Source organism: Sminthopsis crassicaudata, chromosome 2 (assembly GCF_048593235.1).
Source record: "Sminthopsis crassicaudata isolate SCR6 chromosome 2, ASM4859323v1, whole genome shotgun sequence".
Classification (NCBI taxonomy): domain Eukaryota; kingdom Metazoa; phylum Chordata; class Mammalia; order Dasyuromorphia; family Dasyuridae; genus Sminthopsis; species Sminthopsis crassicaudata.
Genome location: NC_133618.1, coordinates 657,584,438 through 657,607,181, shown reverse-complemented (window position 1 = coordinate 657,607,181; position 22,744 = coordinate 657,584,438). Strand labels below are relative to the sequence as shown.

Sequence of the window (22,744 nt, the reverse complement as noted above, 5' to 3'; positions counted from 1 at the left end):
GAATGTGGATCAAAGCATAATATGTGCACTTTTGTTGTTGTTATTTGCTTATTTTTTTTCTTTCACCTTTTGATATCAGTTTTCTTGTGCAGCACAACAAATAGGAAAATATGCTTAGAAGAACTACGCACATTTAAAATATACTGGATTTCTTGATGTCTAGGTGGGGGGAAGTAGGGAAAAAAAATCTGGACCACAAGATTTTGCAAAGATGAATGTTGAAAACTATTTTTGCATATATTTGAAAACATAAAAGGGTATTTTTTTAAATGTCTGATGAAAGAATTATTTTTTGTTTAACTATATTTGTTACATATTTACTAATAATTCATAAGAGGGTTTGGGTTTTTTTTCCCTCTAATAAGGCTAAAGGAAAGAGAGAAAATAGATTTTTGTTAATTTTTTGAAATCTTTTTTTTGTTTTATATTTTTATATTATTTTAAATCACTATTAATTAGAGATTAATTATAGAAATACAAATTACAACAACTTCAAGGTACCTCTCAGATTGGCTAAAATGACAGGAAAAGAAAATGATAAAGGTTGCCGGAACACCAATACATTGTTGGTGGAGTTGGGAACTGATCAAACCATTCTAGAGAACTATGCCCAAAGGACTGTCAGCTGTGCATACCCTTTGATCTAACAATGGTATTATTGGACCTGTATTCCAAAGTGATTATAAAAAAGGGAAAAGAACCCACATGTACAAACATGTTTGTAGCAACCCTTTTTGCAGTGGCAAGGAACTAGAAACTGGTTGAGGAATGGCTGAATAAGTTATGATAGATGAATGTCATGGAATATTATTGTTCTATAAAAAACGATCAACAGGTTGATTTCAGAAAGAAATGGAGAGATTTACAGGAACTGATGCCAAATGAAGTAAGTAGAATCAAGAAAACATTGTAAACAACAAGAAGATTATGTGATGATCAATTCTGATGGACTTGGCTCTTTCCACAAGAAGGTGATTCAGGCCAATTCCACTAGACTTGTGATGGAGAGAGCCATCTGCATCCAGAGCGAGGATCTACTGAAAGTAGATCACAACATAGGATTTTCACCTTTGTTGTTGTTGCTTGCTTGCTTGTTTTTTCTTTCTTCCTCATTTTTTTCCCTTTTGATCTGATTTTTCTTGTGCAACGTGATAATGTGAAAATAGGTTTAGAAAAATTGCACATACAAAATGTTTGTGGCAGCCCTTTTCATAGTGGCTAGAAGCTGGAAGATGAATGGATGTCCATCAATTGGAGAATGGTTGGGTAAACTATGGTATATGAATGTTATGGAATATTATTGTTCTATAAGAAATGACCAACAGGAAAAATACAGAGAGGCTTGGAGAGACTTACATCAACTGATGCTGAGTGAAACGAGCAGAACCAGAAGATCATTATACACTTCAACAATGATACTGTACGAGGATGTATGCTGATGGAAGTGGATTTCTTCAACATAGAGAAGAGCTAATCCAATTCCAATTGATTAAGGATGGACAGAACAAGCTACATCCAGAAAAGGAACACTGGGAAATGAATGTAAACTGTTATTTTTACCTTCTGAATCCAATTCTTCCTGTGCAACAAAAAATTCGGTTCTACACACATATATTGTATCTAGAATATACTGTAATATATTTAACATATATAAGACTGCTTGCCATCTGGGGGAGGGGGTTGGGGGAGGAAGGGAAAAAATCTGAATAGAAGTAAGTGCAAGGGATAATGTTGTAAAAAATTACCCATGCATATGTACTGTCAAAAAATGTTATAATTATAAAATAAAATTTAAAATAAAAAAATGTAAAATATGATTAAAAAAAAAAAAAAGAAAAAGAAAAATTGCACCTATTTAACCTATATTGGATTTTTGCTGTCTAGGGGAAGAGAGAGAAAGAGAGGAAAAAATTTGGAACACAAGGTTTTGTGAAGATAAATGTTGAAAACTATCTTTGCACAGTTTTTGAAAAATAAAAAGCTATTATAAAAAATCTTTAATTTTTAAAAACAACAAAAAAGAATATATTTACATTCAACTAAATGAACCTTATTTTCACATATACACAAAAGTGAGAATGACTGTGACACATGCATGATAAATCTTACCAATTTCTCCCTCCATTCCAGGTTTAGGAATGTTAATAGAAGTTCGAGTTTCCATTTCTAGTTTCTTTCTGGTTTCACCTTTCTTCCCAATTATATATCTAATATAAATAAAAATGTAATTGTAATTATAAACTAATTTAAATATTTGCAAAATAAATAGCTAAAAAGAAAAAGTATCACCCAATCTTGTTTTCACTCAACATGCTAAACTCTGTACTAGTAAAGAAAACCAACAAGAGTCAAAAATTTATTAACAGAGAGAAATACATAGATTTCAGATAAACCTTAAAGGCACAAGAAAGCAGGATTATTACCCTGGGTCCAACTATTGTCATTCCTGAAGGTCTATCCCCTCGCTTACCATCTTCACAGGTCCTTCTGTACATTTACTAAATTATCTTCTTTCTCCATGTATGCTATAGAGAGCTAATAAGGTACAGTAGGATTTTCTTTTGTAATCCTTGGCTCCAACTTATTAAAAGTCAGTATAAGTACTGATATCAGAAACTGAAGAAATATCAAAAACAAAGTTGCATAACAATAGAATAGAAATAAACTCAAAAGCATCTAGAGGATTACAAAAAGAGAAACTGTCAATGAGAGAAGTGGTTTAGTTTTTAACATGAGGAGGTGGCACAGCAGACAGAGAGCTGGACCTGGAATCAGGAAGGCTTTATATCAAATCTGGCCCCCAACATTTACCAGCTACATGACCCTGGACAAATCACTTAACCTCTACTTGCCTCAAGTTCCTTATCTGCAAATGAGGATAATAATTATATCTACCTCCCAGGGTGGTTGGGAAATTAAGTGACCTTAATAATTGTAAAGTCCTTAATCTTTACATACTATTGCAAGCCTTACATATGCTATTATTGTTATAAATACTCAATATGCAAAGTAAATTTTAGTATGGTTCACTAGGTTTATCAGTATGACTCTTATACAAAGATTACAAGTTCCTCCAAAGACAATTCTAGAAAAAGCATATTACCCAGTGCTCAGAAGAAATGTCTATGTAACTATGAAGAAGTCTCTATTAGAAAGATTGGTGGTAAAATAATGTTTGTAAAGGGCTAGAACTGAGCAATGCACTTGGATAATTGCCAATTGGACAGTTCCCTATTAACTTGTTTGAAGGTTGACCCTCCCCAGCTGTTCTGTGCTGACTTGATTGGTGGGACAAAGAGGGGGGAGTGACATGTGTAGGAGGAGGAAGAGGAAGTGAGACACAGAAGCTGACTCAGTCTCTCCTGGCGTTTGAGGGAGGAAGGTATGTGTGAGATAGCTAGGCCTAACCCCCTGACCTTGACTGTAAAAGATCAAGAATAAAGACATTTAGTGATCCTGACTCAGCAAATGTTCACTTCCAGAACAATGAGTATAGACAAATGAAAACATCACTAGCCATTAGGTATCTCAGTTGAAAGGAAAACAGCAGAGAAGAATCACACTTCCCCCATGACTGAAACAAAAACTTACTTGAAGAGGGCACTAGGGACTGTCACTGCACACTGGAAGCCTCTCTCTGTCTGCTCCACCACACACGAGTCACTGAGCTCTTCTGAATACTCCATGGGCTCTGCACAGAGATAATTACATATTTTAAGAAATTTTATGGACTACAAACCTTTCCCCCATCGTCACAATTTTTTTTTTAATAGCACAGCACAGCTTATTCCAAGTCACTTTACTCATGGCAAAAGTCAATAATACACAATCAAGCCCATAGAAAAATCCCTACCTGAAAACAATATTCTTTTTATCATCTACTAGAATTTATATTTCTATAAGTGCAGTACAAAAGAAAAAATGGGATAAGAGGGCAAGATCTAGGAGATCTACACAGTTACTGTTCAGAAGAAGGAATCCAAAGTAGATACCTTAGAAGCTTTAATATTAAGAACACAAATACTAAAGGACTAAAAAAAAGGACTAAAAAGTATATGGGCTATGAATCAAAAATAATAAAATTTTAGAATAGAAAGAGAAGATAAATAATAATGATGACTATAGTAAGGGAAAGCCTTTTATTTATTTATTTTTGGAAAAAGTGCAGAAGATGAACATTTTGAAACAAAATTTGAAGGGGAAGAGAGAAAAAAAGGATACCACTTGACTATTTAACTGGGGAGGGAGACGAGGAAAAATTGAACAGATAAAAACAAAAAAGAAAAATGAATAAGCAAAACAACAAAACTAGGGGAAAAGGCAACAAGAGTTAAGAGTAAACAGAAAACAGCCAATATGAAAAGAACTGCCTTAAAACAGATCAAGTTAAAATATGTAAAGAGACACAGTATTTTCTTTACAGGGGAAGAGGCAGAAGGGAATCCTAATTTGAAAAAGTAAAAATCATACCAGAGACAAAAGGAAGAAATTATAACCCTCTCATGATTTTAAATATGAATATTTTTAACAACATATTAGGGGGGCAGCTAGGTGGCGCAATGGATAGAGCACCAGCCCTGAATTCAGGAGGACCCGAGTTCAAATCTAATCTCAGACACTTAAAACTTCCTTGCTGTGTGACCCTTGGCAAGTCACTTAACCCCAGCCTCTGGGGGGGGAGGGGGGGGAAACACATACTAAAATAAAACAGAGTAACATAATAGATAAGAAAGAAAAACCCTACAATCTATTTAAAAACAAAGACATAAAAAATCATGAAGGAAAATTTTTTTACTATGTATCACTAAAAAGCAGAAGCAAAAACAAATAGTTGAAACAAAAGAAACAAATAAGGTAATTATATTGTGCTGAAAAGTACTACAAACAAACAAAAAAACTCCAATATTAAAATTTAAATTATATGCTCCAAAAGTCAACCTCTATATATCATAAAGTATTAAATGAATTACAAAAAGACAGACCCTAACACAGAAGTGATATGAGATTTAAATGTCTTTTAGTTCTAGATAAGTCTAACAGAAAGATAAACAAAAATTAAAAAAAATAAATTAGTGGGTAAACTAAAATTAAAAATATATATATATGTAAATATATATATATATCTCCTATTAGGACTAGTAAAGAATACATATTTCTTAGTAATAGATCAAACTTTTACAAAAATTGACTATGTGTAAAGGTGCTGTGCCACAAATCTCTTTTAATTGTTCTGACTCAGTTTCCCTAAATTGTTCTGCCTCAGTCTCCCTAATTGGTCCTGCCTCAGTTTCCCTAATTGTTCTGCCTCAATCCCCTTAGTTGCAAACCCCTCCTCTGGTTCATGAAGACTAATATAACTCAAGGCTATTTGCTCTAAGGTTATAGATTGTCAATGTATAAACTCAGAAAACGGGACTCCAGACATTCTGTCTGTAGCTAGACACTTTCTTAAATACCAGTTTGCTAGAATTTATGGTCCTACCCCCCAACCTGCCAGAGCCAAGTTGATGGTTCCTGCCTGGAGATTCCCGCTCACCAGAGTTTGGACTCCACCTCCCTGCCTTTGTTTAGCTATTGTGTATAAATGTCATTGACAACTCAATTGACAATAGGCTGCTGGATGCTGGCTGGAGGCTGGATTCTTGGAGATGATAGTTTCATTCAGCCCTGGGACCAAACCATGGATCCATTTGGTCCCAGTAAATTTCTCCCTTTTAAATAAATTATTAAAAACTCTCTAATTTCTATCTTGCCTCAGTTTCTCCAGCATGACAAGGGCACAGAAATATTGCAAACAAATATAAAAAGGCAGAAATAATACATGCATTCTTTTACGGACTATAATACAATCTTAAAAATATATTTTAAAACATTGTAAATCTTCTAGGGGACAGCTAAATGGCCTGACAGAAGAGCACTGCTCCTGGAATCAGGAAGACCTGCATTCAAATCTGATTTCAGGCACTTATTAGCTCTGTATCGTTGAGCAAGTCACTTAATCCTGTAAGCCTAGTTTCCTCAAGTATAAAATGAGCTAAAGAAGAAAATGGTAAACCACTCTAGTATCTTTGCCAAGAAAAACCCAAATAGGATCACAAAGAGTCAGACACAACTAAAATGACTGAACAACTACCAAAAACACCCCAAACTGAAGTATATTTACTTTAAATGCTAAAATCAAAAAACTCTTAAGCAAAGTAAAAATGGGTTAAAGAAGGTGTTAAAAGTCCTATTTATAGAAAATTATTAAGATTATTCTAAAAATGAATCCTAAGTATTAAAGGTATTAGCTTAAAAACTTCTCAAAATAGAAATGTGAGGATGAGTCAAGTAGTTTTAAGAGAATCTCTAACTCACTAATGGGAAACTTGGTCATTTTAGATTTTCTCACCAAATTCCGTAGCACAATAGGCAGCACGTTCTTTTCATCACAAAAGATGGCTACATCTGTCCTTTACATCAGTGTTGAAAACAACACAGAATGTTCTAAAAGTTCCTCTCAAAAGTTTACTATTTTTATGGTTATGAACAATCCCTACTGCACTGGGAAGGAGGACATGATAATATATAAAAACAAATTATGATAAGGTGTCATAATTCCCAAAATGAATGGTAAAAAGCATTTATTAAACTTGTCCTTTCAAAACAGATCATTAACTGGTTACAGCAAAAAATACCAAATTAGAGGAAAGCTGAACTCAGTTGTGATAGCCTTATTTAAATAAGCTGTTGAGACAGAAAAATGAAAATAAAAACAAGTAAATAAATTCACATTAATTATCATGGTTTATTACATGATTATTATTATAAGAAAAAAAGCTATTACATGATTATTAATTGTAAGGAAAAAAGCTACTATGGCATAGCGAGTAAAGAATGCTGAGTCAAGAAGCATTTCGCTCAAGTCCTGCCTCTGACACACTATGCCTTGTGACCTTGGGCCAGTCCTTCAACTTACTCAGTGCCCCAGGAAATCTCCTCACCATGAGTTTACACCAATGATTTTATGGGTCTAAATACACTTTACCAAAAACATTCTCAATATCGATGAAGCCCAGTTCTGAAACCATCTTAGGCAGTAAATTCAATTTCCTTACCAAACAGAATGCAAACTACTTTAAAATATAAGCTTGTATGCAAAACATTACATAGACAACGAGGGTGGTGGACGACAGACCCCAGAGCTCATGGGATGTCACAGATTGAAAGTTATAAAATCTGTTTGAATCCTAGTTCTGCCACTGACCACCTGAAGACCTGAAGCAAATATATCTCTCTGAGGCGAAAATTTCATAAATTGTCAAATAAGGAAACTGAATAAGAAAGCTGAATAGATAAACCCAGAGTGCCCTCCAGCTCTGAATCTATAATATTAATACAATCACTTCACAAAGCAGTAGAAAAGCAGCAGAGTGGAAAACCAGCCAGCAGAAAGTGTAGCACTGAAATCTAATTAGGCAAAATTATCCTAAAAGCATTTACCAAGGAAAATGGAATAGGAGCATATAACCACAAAATGGAACACATTTGCCAGAAGTTCTATACTCCCATCAAGTCCATAAGCATAAGGATTTTTAAGCAACTACTATGTGCCAGTCATTGTACTAAGCACAGAATATATCAAAGAACCCCAAAAAGGGGAAGGTGGAGGGAAAATCATTAAAAATGGAATCACTGTATTCAGAGCCTAATAATTGAGTCCCTGTGTAAAGTTTGAATGGGATAAACTGAGTGAAGACCTCTCATAATAATGTGGCCTCAATCTAATTATAACTTGAAACTTTACAATAACAAGTTTGCTACAGCCAAAAGCCACAGATGTTTGCTTATCTTAGATAAACATACATTTCCCGTTGCCCCTGCCTTTGCCACATAAGCATTAAGTTCCTAATGAGGTAAAGAGTGTCATTGGTTAGCATTCTTTGTCTCTAGGGTAGATTTTCACATTTAGAATGAGAGTTTAGGCTCCCAACCAATGGGAAGAAGAAGTGGGGACAACTTTGGCGGTAGGATCTATGTAAGCCTGTGTTTTGCCACTTGTGCTTTGCACTCTTCTACTGACAACCCCTTGTCTGCTGGAAGTTGCTCTTTCTCTTTTTTTTTTTTTTTTCCCCCCCTGAGGCTGGGGTTAAGTGACTTGCCCAAGGTCACATTAAAGGAAGTATTAAATGTCTGAGGTCACATTTGAACTCAGATCCTCCTGAATTCAAGGCTGATGCTCTATCCACTGCACCACCTAGCTGCCCCTGAAGTTGCCCTTTCTCACAAGATCATAAGTTCTTTTTGTTTTTCTATTTTAAGAGTTTCTGACTTCAATTTGGATAAGGGTCCTCACTGTCTCACACAGCTTTGGAGGCACAACTGAGCTATTTCCTGTTCGTGAGTAGTCTTTCCTGTACTGAATCCTTGGGCAAGGCCTAGGACTGGGCTCAAGAACTCCCACTTCAATCGGATAAATTCCCAAAGAGACAATAGGAAAAAGCAAAAACAAAAGCAAGCTCCAGACTGGGCTAGGGAAAATAGAGAATTAATTCAGCTCCGGAGATAAGCCAGCATCAGTAACATAAGTTGTGGGCACCACCCAGGTAAACAAGAACTGGCGAGCCAGGGAACTCTAAGCCTTCGAGTCCATAAGAGCTATGCCTTTGGCAAGAACTGGTGAGCTGCCTGGTGACTGGGGTTGGGAGACTCTAAACCTTTGAGCGTCCTATTTTCCTTGTAAGATAGGGTGAGTACTCCATCAAAGGGAACAAGATACTGTGAACCACGGGAAAGAACAATCTAAGGTAACTGGCTCTGGAAGAGAGCCCATTAGGAAACAGACGAAAAATTGGGATGAAGTATCAAAATAGAAAGGGAAGGACAAAAAGAAAATGATTAAACACTGTTGTTTTGTGTAGGCAGACACCTCACTCATAGGAAATTTCTTCTGGCCAAAGTTCTCCCAGGGCAGGGGATGCCAACAATTGACTCTATATGCAGATTCAAAAGAGCCGTTAACACTAAGGAGAGTGAGTACACAGAGTGTGCAGCCTGGTGGTTGCTGACTACAGGAACCAAAAAAAAAAAACCATGCTTGGGACTCCAGCTTGGCGCTGCCTCCTCCCTATGACCTAGCCCTGACTCCTTGCATACCCCACTCCCTTCTGTGACTCTACAACTCCCTTCCTCCATTCCAGGGAGAGGTCAAGGGACAGGCTGGTAGAAGCAGAGGTCAGAGGACCAGCTATCCTAGATTCTGTTCTGAGTAATAACAGAGAGAGAAAGGGGGACTCAGGGTGGACCCCACTGACCTGCTTTGAATACAAACTAGAAGGATGTATCCAGAGGGATTACCCAGAGGAAATGGGAGCAAACGATCTTCTCCCTTATGGTGTTGTGCCACAGTTCTCTTTTATTATCCTGACTCAGTTTCCCTAAATTATCTTGTCCTGAATTGTTCTGCCTCAGTTCCTAATTGTTCTGGTCAATCCTGAAACACCACCTCTCCCTCCTTATCATAATGATCCAGATAAGGAGAAAGACCTTCTATCTTAGGCATCATCAAAATGTTGGGTACCTCTTCCCATTCTGTAATCATTATTAGATGTCCCCTGTGCTTCCCCCAATCCTGTCAGAACCAGATCAATAGTCCTGTTCCTGCTCTGAGCACTCTGACTCCACCCCTGCCTCCGTCTACCCCTGTAGCTATGCCACATGTGTATATGTCATTGAGAACTCATATTGTTGCTGGATTCTTGGAGATGATAGACTCATTCAGCCCTGGGACCAAGCCATGGATCCATTTGATCTCAGCAAATCTCTCCCTTTCAAATAAAATATTAAAAACTCTCTAATTTCTATCTTGCCTCAGTTTCTCCGGCATTACAATGGAAATGGAAGACTGAAGTGTCAGAAGTTCATTGAAATGACCCCCATTCCTCCCCAAGCCCTTGATAAATTTAAGGATGGGACCAGGGAAAGAGGAATAAGTTTCCTGGATAGATACCAGGGCCACTATTTCCTCTGTAGCTCAATTGCCCTGGGGGTCTTGATTGTCCAAAGAAATTCTCTCAATTTCAGATGTAAAAGGAGAAACTTTTATTGTACCTCTTACTGAGGTTTTGGAACTAAAATGTGCTGGGATGCTGACCTTGGGGAAGTTTCTGCTCATCTCAGAGGCGGGTGTAAATTTGTTAGGAAGAGATTTGATTACCAAATTCTCTATCCAATTGATACCACAAGGGACTCAAATTATATCACAAGAATTTGTTATTGAAAGAGTTGGAAGAAAACAATTAATCCCAAGGTTTAGACTCAGCCCCATAAATAACAGAGGCCAAGTAAATATAATCCCCATGACAATCAGAATGAAGGACCCAAACATTGGAAGAAAACAGCAGTATATGTGGTATGTTTTGTCCCAGTGATATACAGAATCATCTGAACTACTAGAAAATATTTTGGGAATATTAGGGCTCCCCTGAGGACTTAGATTTTACAATATGTTGATGACTTATTTGTTAGGATTACTAAGTGAGAACTGAGGTTGTCTGGATAGTGACAAGGTGAGAATTCAGGTTGGACAATTACAAGGTGAGAACTCAGGTTGACTTGATAGAAGGAGCAAGCCCATTGGCTGAAGTGGTTCTTCCCAGAAGCCCTTGCATTATCCCACGCCCATTCTCTGGGAGGATAAAAAGCAACAGTGGACCTGGAAAGTGAGTCTGCCTAGAGAAGGATAAGAGCTGGAGGAGATTCAGAGCCAGGATTCAAGGAGAAGACTCTGCATTGCATCAGGCTTGACGGGGCTCTCTGCAGGAAGAGAAGTCACTTCTAAGGACAAGAGTTAACAGCAACTGCCTGGAGACAACGGTTCACTACAGGAAGAAGAATCTGTCGGAGAGATTTGAGTAGACACAGCAGATCTCTTCCCAGAGAGTGATCCAGCAGCTTCTGGAGACAACAGCTCACTACAATTTGGCGCCCAACGTGGGGCAAGGACTTTTGCTTATCCTGACAAGAGGAGCTAGACCAGACCTTTGCAATTTGGCGCCCCAACAGGGACAGACACAGTCCTGATTCCAGTGAAAAAGCTTCCGATCTAGATCTCAGTCTCTCTGACCCAGAACCGTGAGTAACGAGGAAACTTTGTTAAAGATTAAGTGAGCGTGCTAATAGATAAATAAGGAACTTAACTTGTTAAGGGCTAAACCAGGAATCTCTTATAGCTGAAATGGGGCAGATGTTAGCTATATTCAATCCCTGGACCTCAGCCGACTCATCCCCAGCCCCAGAAGCAACCTCAGCTCCACCCCCATTCAGGAGTGGTACTATAGAGAGTATAATCAACATAATTGAGGAGCAGAGTTTACTTGTAACCTGGGTACAGATTGCTAAACTCTTGGCTGCATTAAGACGCACATCCCCTTGGTTCTTAGAGGAAGAAAAGATAGATGTAGATAAATGGAAGCTAGTGGGATATGAAATGAAAGAATTTCAAGCAAAAAATGGGCCTCGTTCAATTTCTGCAGAAGTATTTTATATCTACAACATAGTTCAATTAGCCTTAAACTATCAAGCAAGTTGTAGGAGAAGGAAAAGTTCTAAAAATGAACAGAGGAGGAAGTGTGAGGAAAAAAGGAAAGATCAAGATCTTTCCCTAGAGCAAGAGGATTTAAATGAGGAATTATGGTATGATTCTCTTGAAGAAGCTTCAACCCTGCCTAGAGAACAGATTATTGACAGGCCCACATCAACCCCACCTTCAGAGATGGAGGAAGAAAGAGGGGAAGAGGCAGAAACACAAACAGAATTGCCTGTGAAGAAGCCTAAGCCTATGACAAGATTAGAAAAAGCATTGGTTAAAGCTAAGAGAGAAGGACAGGATATAAGTGATTTTATACATGCATATCCTGTGATTGAAAATACTGACTCTGTAGGTAAAAAAAGGAGAAGATATGCACCTTTAGATTTGAATAAAATTAAGGATTTGAAAAAAGGTTGTACCCTTTATGGGGCTACATCAGCTTATGTCAAAATGTTACTAGATGGTTTGTCTTATGAAGTCCTAACCCCAAATGATTGGAAATCCATAGCAAGGATATGCCTGGAACCTGGAGAAAATTTATTATGGCTTGCGGAATTTCATGAATTATGTAAAATTCAAGTCAGATGCAATTTGGAAATAGGAGTTAACACACAATTCACTTTTGAGCACTTGGCTGGTGAAGGTCGGTATGGAGAGAATTCAGAACAGACTGATTATACCATGACAATATATGAACAAATTGCTAAGGCTGCAATAAAAGCTTGGGGTGTCCTTCCTGGACAGAAAGATCGTGGAGAGGTTTTCACTAAAATACAGCAAGGTCCCAATGAACCTTTTGCAGATTTTGTGGGACGTTTGCAAACTGCTGTCAAAAGAACTATTGGAGAAAATTCAGCTACAGAAATAATGACCAGACATCTGGCTAAGGAAAATGCCAATGAGATTTGCAAAAGAATTATATGGGGATTAGACAAAGATGCTCCTTTAGAGGAGATCATAAGACGCTGTGCTACAGTGGGAACAAATGCTTTTTACACCCGGACAATGATGAATGTGGAAAGACAGGGTCCCTCCTGGCAAGGGCCTTCTAGAGAAACTCGGCGATGTTTTCAATGTGGAAAAATTGGACATTTAAGAGCTCAGTGTAGGTATGGAGATACAGTGAGAAGACAGGGTGAAAGAAGACCTAAAACCCCATGTCCAAAATGCAACAGAGGACTCCACTGGGCATCAGAGTGTAGAATAATTCAGGGAAATGGGATGAGGGGCCCTGGGCCCCTGGCAAAAAAGACTTGGGGCATGATGGCAGCTGATGTTACACCCAAAGAACCTTTAGAAGGCCAGGACTCTGATTTAATCAATCAGCAGAGAAGCAATCACATGGCAGAAAGGGATTACCTGATAAGTCAGTCAAAAGGCAATCAGATTGCAAAAATGGATTACACTTGGGGAGAATACAGGCCTTTTAAACCAACAGGGCTGTGCCCAGTGCAAACAACTCCAATGTAATTGTCAGATGATGAGAAGAGATTTAGAAAATGGTAAATAGAAGGAAATTAGATAGGTTAACTGCCTGGGAGAGAGGGTTTGCTTGTATTTCTTCAGCAGGAGAAGGAATCAGATGGGTGCCAACGAGTCATATTCGCCTTGTCCATCAGAGAGAGACAGAAAAAGAGAAAGACCTCAAAATAAAGGAGAAGATCTAAGAAACATTTGACACTGAAAGAGCATGGATAATAAGAAGACTGTTAAAGAACTTTAAAAACCAGCAGGAATCATTGGACTTCCTCACACAAGATGAGACTAATGGACAATGGACTTATGGACATTTATAAATTTTCAATTTATGATTATTTGATTATGATTATGTCATATACTTCTAGCATGTGTTACATTACTATGTTACTATGTGCTTATGTAATTTATGTAATTATCTGTAATACTTCCCATATTGATGGATTTATGTTTCAAGGTCATTTATGTAATTATCTGTAATACTTCCCATATTGATGGATTTATGTTTCAAGGTCATGACTGTCCTATGTTCTAAATCAAAAGAAAGGGGGAGATGTTAGGATTACTAAGTGAGAACTGAGGTTGTCTGGATAGTGACAAGGTGAGAATTCAGGTTGGACAATTACAAGGTGAGAACTCAGGTTGACTTGATAGAAGGAGCAAGCCCATTGGCTGAAGTGGTTCTTCCCAGAAGCCCTTGCATTATCCCACGCCCATTCTCTGGGAGGATAAAAAGCAACAGTGGACCTGGAAAGTGAGTCTGCCTAGAGAAGGATAAGAGCTGGAGGAGATTCAGAGCCAGGATTCAAGGAGAAGACTCTGCATTGCATCAGGCTTGACGGGGCTCTCTGCAGGAAGAGAAGTCACTTCTAAGGACAAGAGTTAACAGCAACTGCCTGGAGACAACGGTTCACTACAGGAAGAAGAATCTGTCTGAGAGATTTGAGTAGACACAGCAGATCTCTTCCCAGAGAGTGATCCAGCAGCTTCTGGAGACAACAGCTCACTACACTTATTGGTCACTGGAAAGAAAAGAGAGGTCAGTGAAGTCTCTAGTAAATTGTTAAACTATCTAGAGGAAGAAGGATTTAGGAAAGAAAAAGTTACAAAGAAAAGTTTGTAGAGAGGTGAAGATATTGGGACACTTAATAGTGAAGGAAGTAAGAAGCTAGATCCCGAATGAGAATCCTCCAGACCCCATTGCCCAAAACAAAGAAGAAAATCCAAAAATTCCTGGGATTAATAGGGTATAATAGAAATTGGATTGATTCATGTGCCACTTTGACAAAAGCCCATAGCAACATCTATTGGAAGAGGAAACTGAACACATTAAATGAGGAATTTCAAACAACTAAAACCTCACCTTTTATGCCGGTTCTTTCCCCTTCTTAGAAAAACCATTTCATTTGGGTGCAAATAAGAGATAGGCAAAGGAGCCTTGTAGCTTTCCTCTCTAGAGCAGGCACAGGGATGGCCCACTTGTATCCCATCTGTTGTAGCTACAGCTATATTAGAGGAGGAAAGCAGGAAGTAGACACTTCTGGAGAGACCCTCATTGTCACTGTTTCCCACCAAGTTAGGTCTGTACTCACTCATAAGGCCAGGAGATGGCTCATTCACTCCAGAATCCTGAAGTCATTATGAGGCCATACTCCTAGAAAAAAATGATTTGATATTAGCCTTGGATTATCACTTAAATGCTGCCTCTTTTCTAAACGCCACTGCTGGTCAGGAAGGGCAGGACAAAAACATTATTGTTTAGAGATGATTGATTTTCAAAGACAAGGGAAGATTTGTAAGAATCCCAAGAGGTGGGAGTCCAAGAGAACTATAATGGTAAATGGTGTCTCCCTAATGGTCGGGAAGTGTTGAATAAAGAACCCTCAAGTATGAGGCAGATTTTTCAGCAGCTTCACCAGGACAGCCATTGGGATGTCCAAAATCTGTGCAATGCAGTCGTGATCTGGTTCATATCACCTGGTCTGCATATTCTTGTGCACCAGCTTAGTAGATTGTCAAAGGACAAATATATCTGCCCAGCATCAGGCAGCAGCAGGAGGGAGACTCTTGGGAATTAGACCTCTTCAGAGCACACAGGTGAACTTCGCTGAGCTACCCTTGGTAGGTCGCCTTAAATACTTGCTTGCCACAGGAGATCATCTGACCTCATGGGTTGAGGCTTTCCTTATGACCCAAGCTACTGCTCAGGCCATTAGTAAGATCTTATTGGAACAAATCATTCCCAGAAATGGGAGGGTGGAAAGGATAGATTCAGACTAGGGGACTCACTTTATCTGTAAGGTTCTCCAGTCTCTGATAAAGATTTTGGATATTATCTGAGAGTTTCACACTCCCTGGCACCCTCCTTCCTTGGGTAAGGTAGAAAGAATGAACCAGGAGATCAAGAGGCTACTCACTAACTGGGATTAGAAACACAACTGCCATGGACTAAATGCCTTCTCCTGGCCTTCCTCAGTATTAGGACCAAATCCTGGAGAGATTATTGGGTTATCACCTTACGAACTCCTCTTTGGACATCCTCGTTCAGGAAGAGAGGGAAACTGTAACCCCATATTTGACAGTAGAGATGAATTCCTCAGGAATTATGTGCGCTTTCTGGAAAAACATTTGATTGCAGAATAAAGGACTGATTGCTCAGACTCTACCCTGGAATTCCCTGTACACAGATTTCAACCTGGAGACTGGGTGCTGATCCAGATGTGGAAAGAGGCAAAACTCATCCCCTCCTGGGAGGGATCTTTCCAAGTACTGATTTTGGACACCATGGTGAGGACCAAGGAGAAAGGCTGACCCATCATACATGGGCCAAAGGACCATATACTACTCTCTTGGATTGTGGACTCAAACTATCCCTGTGACTGAGAAAGAGATTACTTCCCATCAATTGGATATATGAGCCTTGAGGGCATGTGCAGAAGAAAAGCTTTTAGCATTTCTGCTGTTGCTGATTCTTGTGATAGGCATCTTTATTTGTGAAGTGTTTTCTACTCCAATTATTGGAGATGCAATAGGTGCCCCCAGAAAGGATCATCCAGACCATAAGTCTGGGCCACTTTATATGCTGAATAGGCTTACTACATTCCAAGCAATGATCAAAATAATTAAGAACTGGATTTGTTAGCAGACCAGGCCCAGAGTGATTGGAGATTGAGGATGAGATGGTTGAGGAAATGTATCAATAATGTGAGAAGTCTTCAAAGGATAATAAATAAGAGAGATTGAATGGGACAAAATTGAGTGAAGCCTCTCATAAGAATGTCCCCTCAGCCTACACCCTAATTATAATTTGAAACTTTACAATAACAAGTTTGCTATAGCTAAAATCCACAGATGTATCTTAGATAAACATACATTTCCCTCCTGTTGCCCCTGTCCTTTTGGCACTTTAGCATTAAGTTCCTAATATGGTAAAGAGTGTGTCATTGGCTGGTATTCTTTATTTCTGGGCTAGGTTTCTGTGTTTAGAATGGAGTTTGGACTCCCAGCCAATGGGAAGAAGGGGATGAGGGGAAGTTAGCGGGGTGTAGGGGGAAATGTTAGGGTCTATGTAATCTTGTGTTTTGCAGCTTGTGCTTTGCACTCCTCTACTGACAATCCCATGTCTGCTAGAAGTTGCCTTTTATCAGGAGATGGTAATAAAACCTTTTTGTTTTTCTACCTTGAGTCTCTGATTTCAATTTGGGGAGGGGTCGTCACTGAGCCATACAAAGTGGCACTTTAAGAAGATGAAATAAGAAAGAATAACTCTTTCTGACAGAAGAAATCTATGCTGGAAGAAACATAATTTGAAAAGCACTTAAGTCTTCAACATTTCACAAAAAGGGCAGAAATTCAAAAACTAGAGAAGACCATAGAGAGCATTACTCCTATGAGACTGTTCCCAAGATCCCTAGTTATCAGTAATCTCCCCGCCTCCCAAAGAGATACTTTGTATTTATTTTATACATACTAATGTGTATAAATGGTATTTCTCCCCTCCCCTCCCAGTAGAATGTAAACATGCTAAGCTCAGGAACAGTTTCCTTTTTGTCTTTATATTCTCAACACTTAGCACAGTGCCTGACCAATAATAGACCCTGAAATACTAAAAAGACAAATAAAAACAGAAACTACTTACTCATAAGCCTACTTCCACATCTCCATAAAATGTTTATGGAAATGGGCTATTCATATTCATGTTCATTATGTTAGGAAAAACAAAAATAAATGCTGAACAAAAGTATTAACCACTATTATGAAGAATTCTCTGTGTGATATATAAATGAAAGTGTAATATTACTGATTATCACAGCCCTTCTAATGATAAGGACTCTACTGAGAACCCAGCAGATGAAAGGAGTTGTACTTAATGAATTAAGTTCCAAAATACTACAAACCATCTCAATAATGCTCATGGTCACCTAAGAGATTAATCTAATTAGCTATATGGGAAAAACCAAATAAATGAAGAAAGAATCCATATTACCTAGAATTTGAAACACACCTGGAAAAATAGCCCACCAAATTACTCCCTAAGTGCACATACCTCAAACATCCACTAAAAATGGATAAATTAAGGAGGTGAACTGGATGGGGTACATCTCGGAGAAAGAGCTTTTCAGAGATCTCAAGCTACTTTCTACCACAAAAGCCCATCTTTCAACATCATAGTCCTCCCAGTGATATCACTTGGCTATAAGTTCATTAAACAGAAGACTCAAAAATGTATCTACCCACAAGGCAATGGAAAGACTTATAGAAAATATAAGTAGGTTATGGCATATTACTAGAAATGACTTACAGGGAAAAAAATCATGTAAAAATGCATCACATAAGGACATGCATGACAGAAAAGGAGATGATTTAGTTTTAAGGCATCCGGTTGGAATACAGTAAAAAATGCTATCCCCAATTGATAAATGGTCAAAGGAAAGCATTTTTCAGATGAAGAAATTAAAACTACCTATACTCATGAAAAAAAAAAAAAAAGTTCTAAATCACTACTGATTAGAAAAATGGAAATTAAAACAACCACCTCACACCTGTTAGATTGACTAAGATGACAGAAAAGAAAAATGATAAATGTTGGAGGATCTAGGAAAATTGAAACAAAAAAACATAGCTGTTAGAGTTGTGAACTGATTCAACCATTCTGGAGAACAATTTAGAATTATATTCAAAGAGCTACAAACTGCCTATACCTTTTGATCCATTACTAGGTCTGTATCCTAAAGAGATCATAAAAAAGGGAAAATGTTCAAAACAACTTTTTGTGGGTGGCAAAAAATTGGAAACTGAGAGGATTCCCATTAACAGGAAATGGCTGAACAAATAATGGAATACTACTGTTCTATAAGAAATGATGAACAAGCTGATCTCAGAAAAACCTGGAAAGACTAACATGAACTAATACTGAGCAAATTGAGCAGAATGAGAGAAAATATCATACACAGTAACAGTAACATTTTGAGCTGATCAACTTTGATAAAATTAGCTCTTCCCAGCAATAATCACCTAAGACAATTCCAAAAGACTCAGGATGGAAAACACAATGGAGTCTGATTATAGATCGAAGCATATTATTTTCATTATTTTTAAATTTTTTTTCTTTCTCATAAAGTTTTTCCCTTTTATTTTGATTCTTTTTTCACAATATGACTGATGTGAAAATATGTTTAATATGATTGTACATATACAACCTAAATCAGATGGCTCACTGTTTTGGAGAGGTAAAAAGGGAAAGAGGGAAAGGAAAAAAAAGGAAAACAAAATCATATCAAAAAAAAAAAATACTGAAAACTATCTTTCCATGTAATTAGAAAAAAGGAAATGGAGGAACAAGGAATGCTAGATTTGGAAAGACGAGTTCAAATCCTACCTCCAACATTTACTAGCTAAGTGACCCTGGGCCAATCTCAAATTCCCTCAGCTTCAGTTTCCGTATCTGTAAAACGAAGATAATAACACCTCTCTCACAGAATGGTAAGAATCAAATGAATTAGCATATGTAAAGTAATTTACAAAACTTAATATACTATATAAATGCTATTATTATTGTTACTGATGTAAGGGAAATTAATTAACAGATAGCAAGAACAAGAGCTGCAATAGTATACATGAAATATTAAAAGATCTCCAGGGACTTCTGATTAAGAAAGAAGTCTTACACAGCAAACTGCCCAGCTCACACATAACCTACTCTGGGAAAAAACCTAAAGTTCACATTAGACTGAATAATGATCAAGAAAGTCAATGAAGGGGAACAGAGTAATAATAGCAGAGTAGAGATGGAATAGTAGATCTCAGCTAAGATCATTCATTATTCCCTTCCCATCAACTTTAATAGCTTAAATAGAATTTTAGAGAGGCAAAGCCAACAAAAAATCAGAGCGAAATATTCTTTCAACCAAAGACAATGTAGGTCTGAAAGAGCAATCTCTAACACAGGAAAGGAAGCTGGCCTGAGCTCACATGGATGAAACACCAGTGAGGTTAAGAAATGATGACAGACAACAGTTTGGGGACCTCTTAAGCCAGAGGCAACCAGTCAAAAATAGATTACAGGGTACCCCCATATTAGCTGTTTGTACCCTCATACTATCTGATGTTTGGAAATTCCACTGTCTATACAAGAACATTTTCTGTCCAGAAGGATAGATGCCCTGGGGTAGTGTCACTTCAGGACCTCAAGATACCTGGGATTTAAAGGGCAGTATCACTTCCAGTTCAGAGTGAAGACCAAGGGAGCAGTCACCACAGCTCTGCCCAAATCACACCACTTTGGAAGCACTGAAAACTCCAAAACCCTAAATCTAGCTCTGAAAACTACAGGAGAAAAAAGGTGAAGGCTGAGACAGAGACACACACATACAGTCCAATAGAGCTCAACATTAACATAAAGAAATAAGTTATAAAAATAAGCAAACAGATAAACAAGAACCTGATCATAAATAACCATTATGGTGACAGAGAAAATCAAGACACAAACTCAGAAGATGACAACAAAATCAAAAAAAGTTACAGGCAAAGCCTCAAAGAAAAAAAAAATTTAAATTGGACAAAAACACAACAAAAATTCCTGGAAGAGATAAAAATTGATTTCCAAAATCAGATAAGAGTTAAAGAAGAAAAATTAAGTCAATAAATAAAAGCAAAGGAAGAAAACTATGGAAAGACAATTAACAGCTTGGTAAAAAGAGAAGCAAGCGCGCGCGCACACACACACACACAATCCTGAAGAAAAAAAACAGAATTTGCCAAAAGGAAGAAGAGATAAAAAATTTACTGATGAAAATATCTCTTTAAAAAGATGGAAAAAGAGGTACAAAAGCTCACTGAAGAAAATAATTCCTTAACAATTAGAAGTGAGCAAGTGGAAGCCAATGATTCCATAAGAAACAATAAAACAAAATCCAAGAATGAAAAAAATAAAAGAAAATGTGAACTGTTTCATTGGAAAAACTACTGACCTAGAAATTTTATATGAAGGAAACTTAGAATTATTGAATTAGGGGCAGTTAGATGTTTGACTAGAGAGCACCAGACCTGAGGTCAGAGGGACCTTAAGCTCAAATCCAGCCTCAAACACTTAATACTTACCAGCCAATTTCATTAAAGGAGATCAATGGGGGCCTGCAGAAACTACCTTTTACTAAATAGCCAAAAATGAAATATATCTTTATTTATTAACAACATAGTCATCCTCCATTAAGTTTAAATACCATTAACTGTTAAGATCACAGATCAACATTATACACTTTAACAATGATACTGTATGAGGATGTATTCTGATGGAAGTAGATATCTTCAACATAGAGAAGAGCTAATTCAGTTCCAGTTGATCAATGATGGACAGAAATATCTACACCCAGAAAAGGAACACTGGGAAATGAGTGTAAACTGTTTGCATTTTTGTTTTTCTTCCCAGGTTATTTTTACCTTCTGAATCCAATTCTTCTGTGCAACAAGAAATTCGGTTCTGCACACATATATTGTATCTAGGATATACTATAATACATTTAACATGTATAAGAATGCCTGCCATCTAGGGGAAGGGGTGGTGGGAAGGAAGGGAAAATTCCAAACAGAAGTGAGTACAAGGGTCAATGTTGTAAAAAATTACCTATGCATATGTACTGTCAAAAAAATGTTATAAATATAAAATTAATTTTTTAAATTGAAAAAAAAAGATCACAGATCCATATAAAGACAATCCTCTAAAGGAGTCTGAAAAATTAGGCTATGCAGCTCACTCCTATCCTCATACCCAAGTGCTAACAAACATTTAAAACAAAGAATCACTGCTGTGGTATGAGAAAATAGTCTTATCGTGAACATAAAAAGTGAGTGAAGAGCCTATCTCCAACGACCCCAAGGCATGAAATTGTTACCTCCATAGTAATCTTCATCTTCATCTTCATGCTGATAGGTCTGTTCTTGTATAAAGTTCTTCCTGTAAATACGCCCCTCGATTTTTATGAGCTGCGGCCGGAGGACTTCCATAATGCTTCTTCCAAAAGATCTTCTGGAAAAATTCTGGAAAATAAAGAAACCCATGCTTTTTCCTGTAGGCAATGGTGGAGGATTTAAGTTGAGGATTTAATAACTCTCCATTCACAAAGAATCCAATCATTATAAACAAAAAAGCGCCACTCATCCCCAACGGATACCTAACATCTAAAAGATGATGTCGCTTTTATTTAACTTTTCTAACATATCCTGTATTCCCAAATAAACAGCTTAATTGCATAGTCAATCAATGTCCAGAGAAGAAGATATCTCTCTCCATTGCTTCTTTGGGGGGGAGGGGAATGTAAACTGGTCTGTCAGAATCCACTTGTATTTATTAAAAACTTTATATTGGGAAAAATTCATCCTCCCTAAACATAATCCTAGCGCAGGTCACCAAGGAGAATTAAATATTTCAGAGCATCACCATGTTAAATAAAAGGAAATTAGCCAAAACCTATCTGGGAATGACTAGTGGCTCAGCTACTCTACTAGTTTGGTGGTTTTCCTTGCACATTACTCTGAAATTAGCAAGAGGCTCGGGTACCACTCCGTGGCGCTTCCCGTCAAGGGAACTCTCACCACGAGCAACTTCAGCTCCGTTCTGAACGAAGATTCCCACTAGAGCAACAACTTCACACATTGTTATAGAGGCTCAAAAAGCCTGGTAAAAGCAGGTCAGTGCCGAGCCCACTAAAGTCAAGGCCAAGTTTGGGACAATTAGTTCTTTTTTCTCTAACCACCTGAGAGGAAAATCCAACTCGATTCAGTAATTATCGTTGTGGGCCCACTAGGTGCAAAGCAGCCATTTTAAGGGAAGTCATGAGAGTACCCAGACAATAAAAGAACTTCGTTCTAAGGTGAATGCATTTTACTTTTGAAGGGAGGAGGAATAAGGAAGCTGCAAATACACCGGCAGTGGCGGAAGTTTGGGGAGAGGAGAGCGCGGCAAGCCCCACCGCCACCGGCCGACCGAGCTTCTGGCCCTTCAGGCCGAAGGCTCTTCGCGCTCGGAAGAACTCCATCCCAGAGCTCAGCGCGGCGCTCCCAAGGAGGAAGGGGGAGGGGAGAAATGACCCGGGCCTGGGCAGGTCCCAAGCCTTCCCTCCCCCATCTCTCCTCGGGGTGACACCTCCGCCCTAAAAGCGAGCCCCGAGCCCAAGGCCCAGTGCGGTGAGTCGCCACCATAGC

The 22,744-nt window shown here is 38.1% G+C and overlaps 1 protein-coding gene across 7 annotated transcripts in view; it reads right to left on the bottom strand.

Moving 5' to 3' along the window:
* ASCC1 (activating signal cointegrator 1 complex subunit 1) overlaps positions 1-22,744 on the bottom strand; it is a 106,941-nt gene that overhangs the window by 82,949 nt on the left and 1,248 nt on the right. For 4 of the 7 annotated variants that reach the window (XM_074296877.1, XM_074296880.1, XM_074296876.1 and 1 more), the window contains exons 2-4: positions 21,436-21,580; positions 3,592-3,691; positions 2,110-2,207 (exon numbers count right to left, since the gene is read on the bottom strand). In XM_074296877.1, coding sequence (XP_074152978.1) covers positions 2,110-2,207; positions 3,592-3,691; positions 21,436-21,547 — 310 coding nt within the window. In that variant the 5' untranslated portion in view covers positions 21,548-21,580. Of the gene's footprint in view, positions 1-2,109; positions 2,208-3,591; positions 3,692-21,435; positions 21,581-22,296; positions 22,315-22,428; positions 22,640-22,744 lie in introns of those variants that run through there. The other 3 variants (XM_074296873.1, XM_074296875.1, XM_074296878.1) reach the window with 3 other exon arrangements.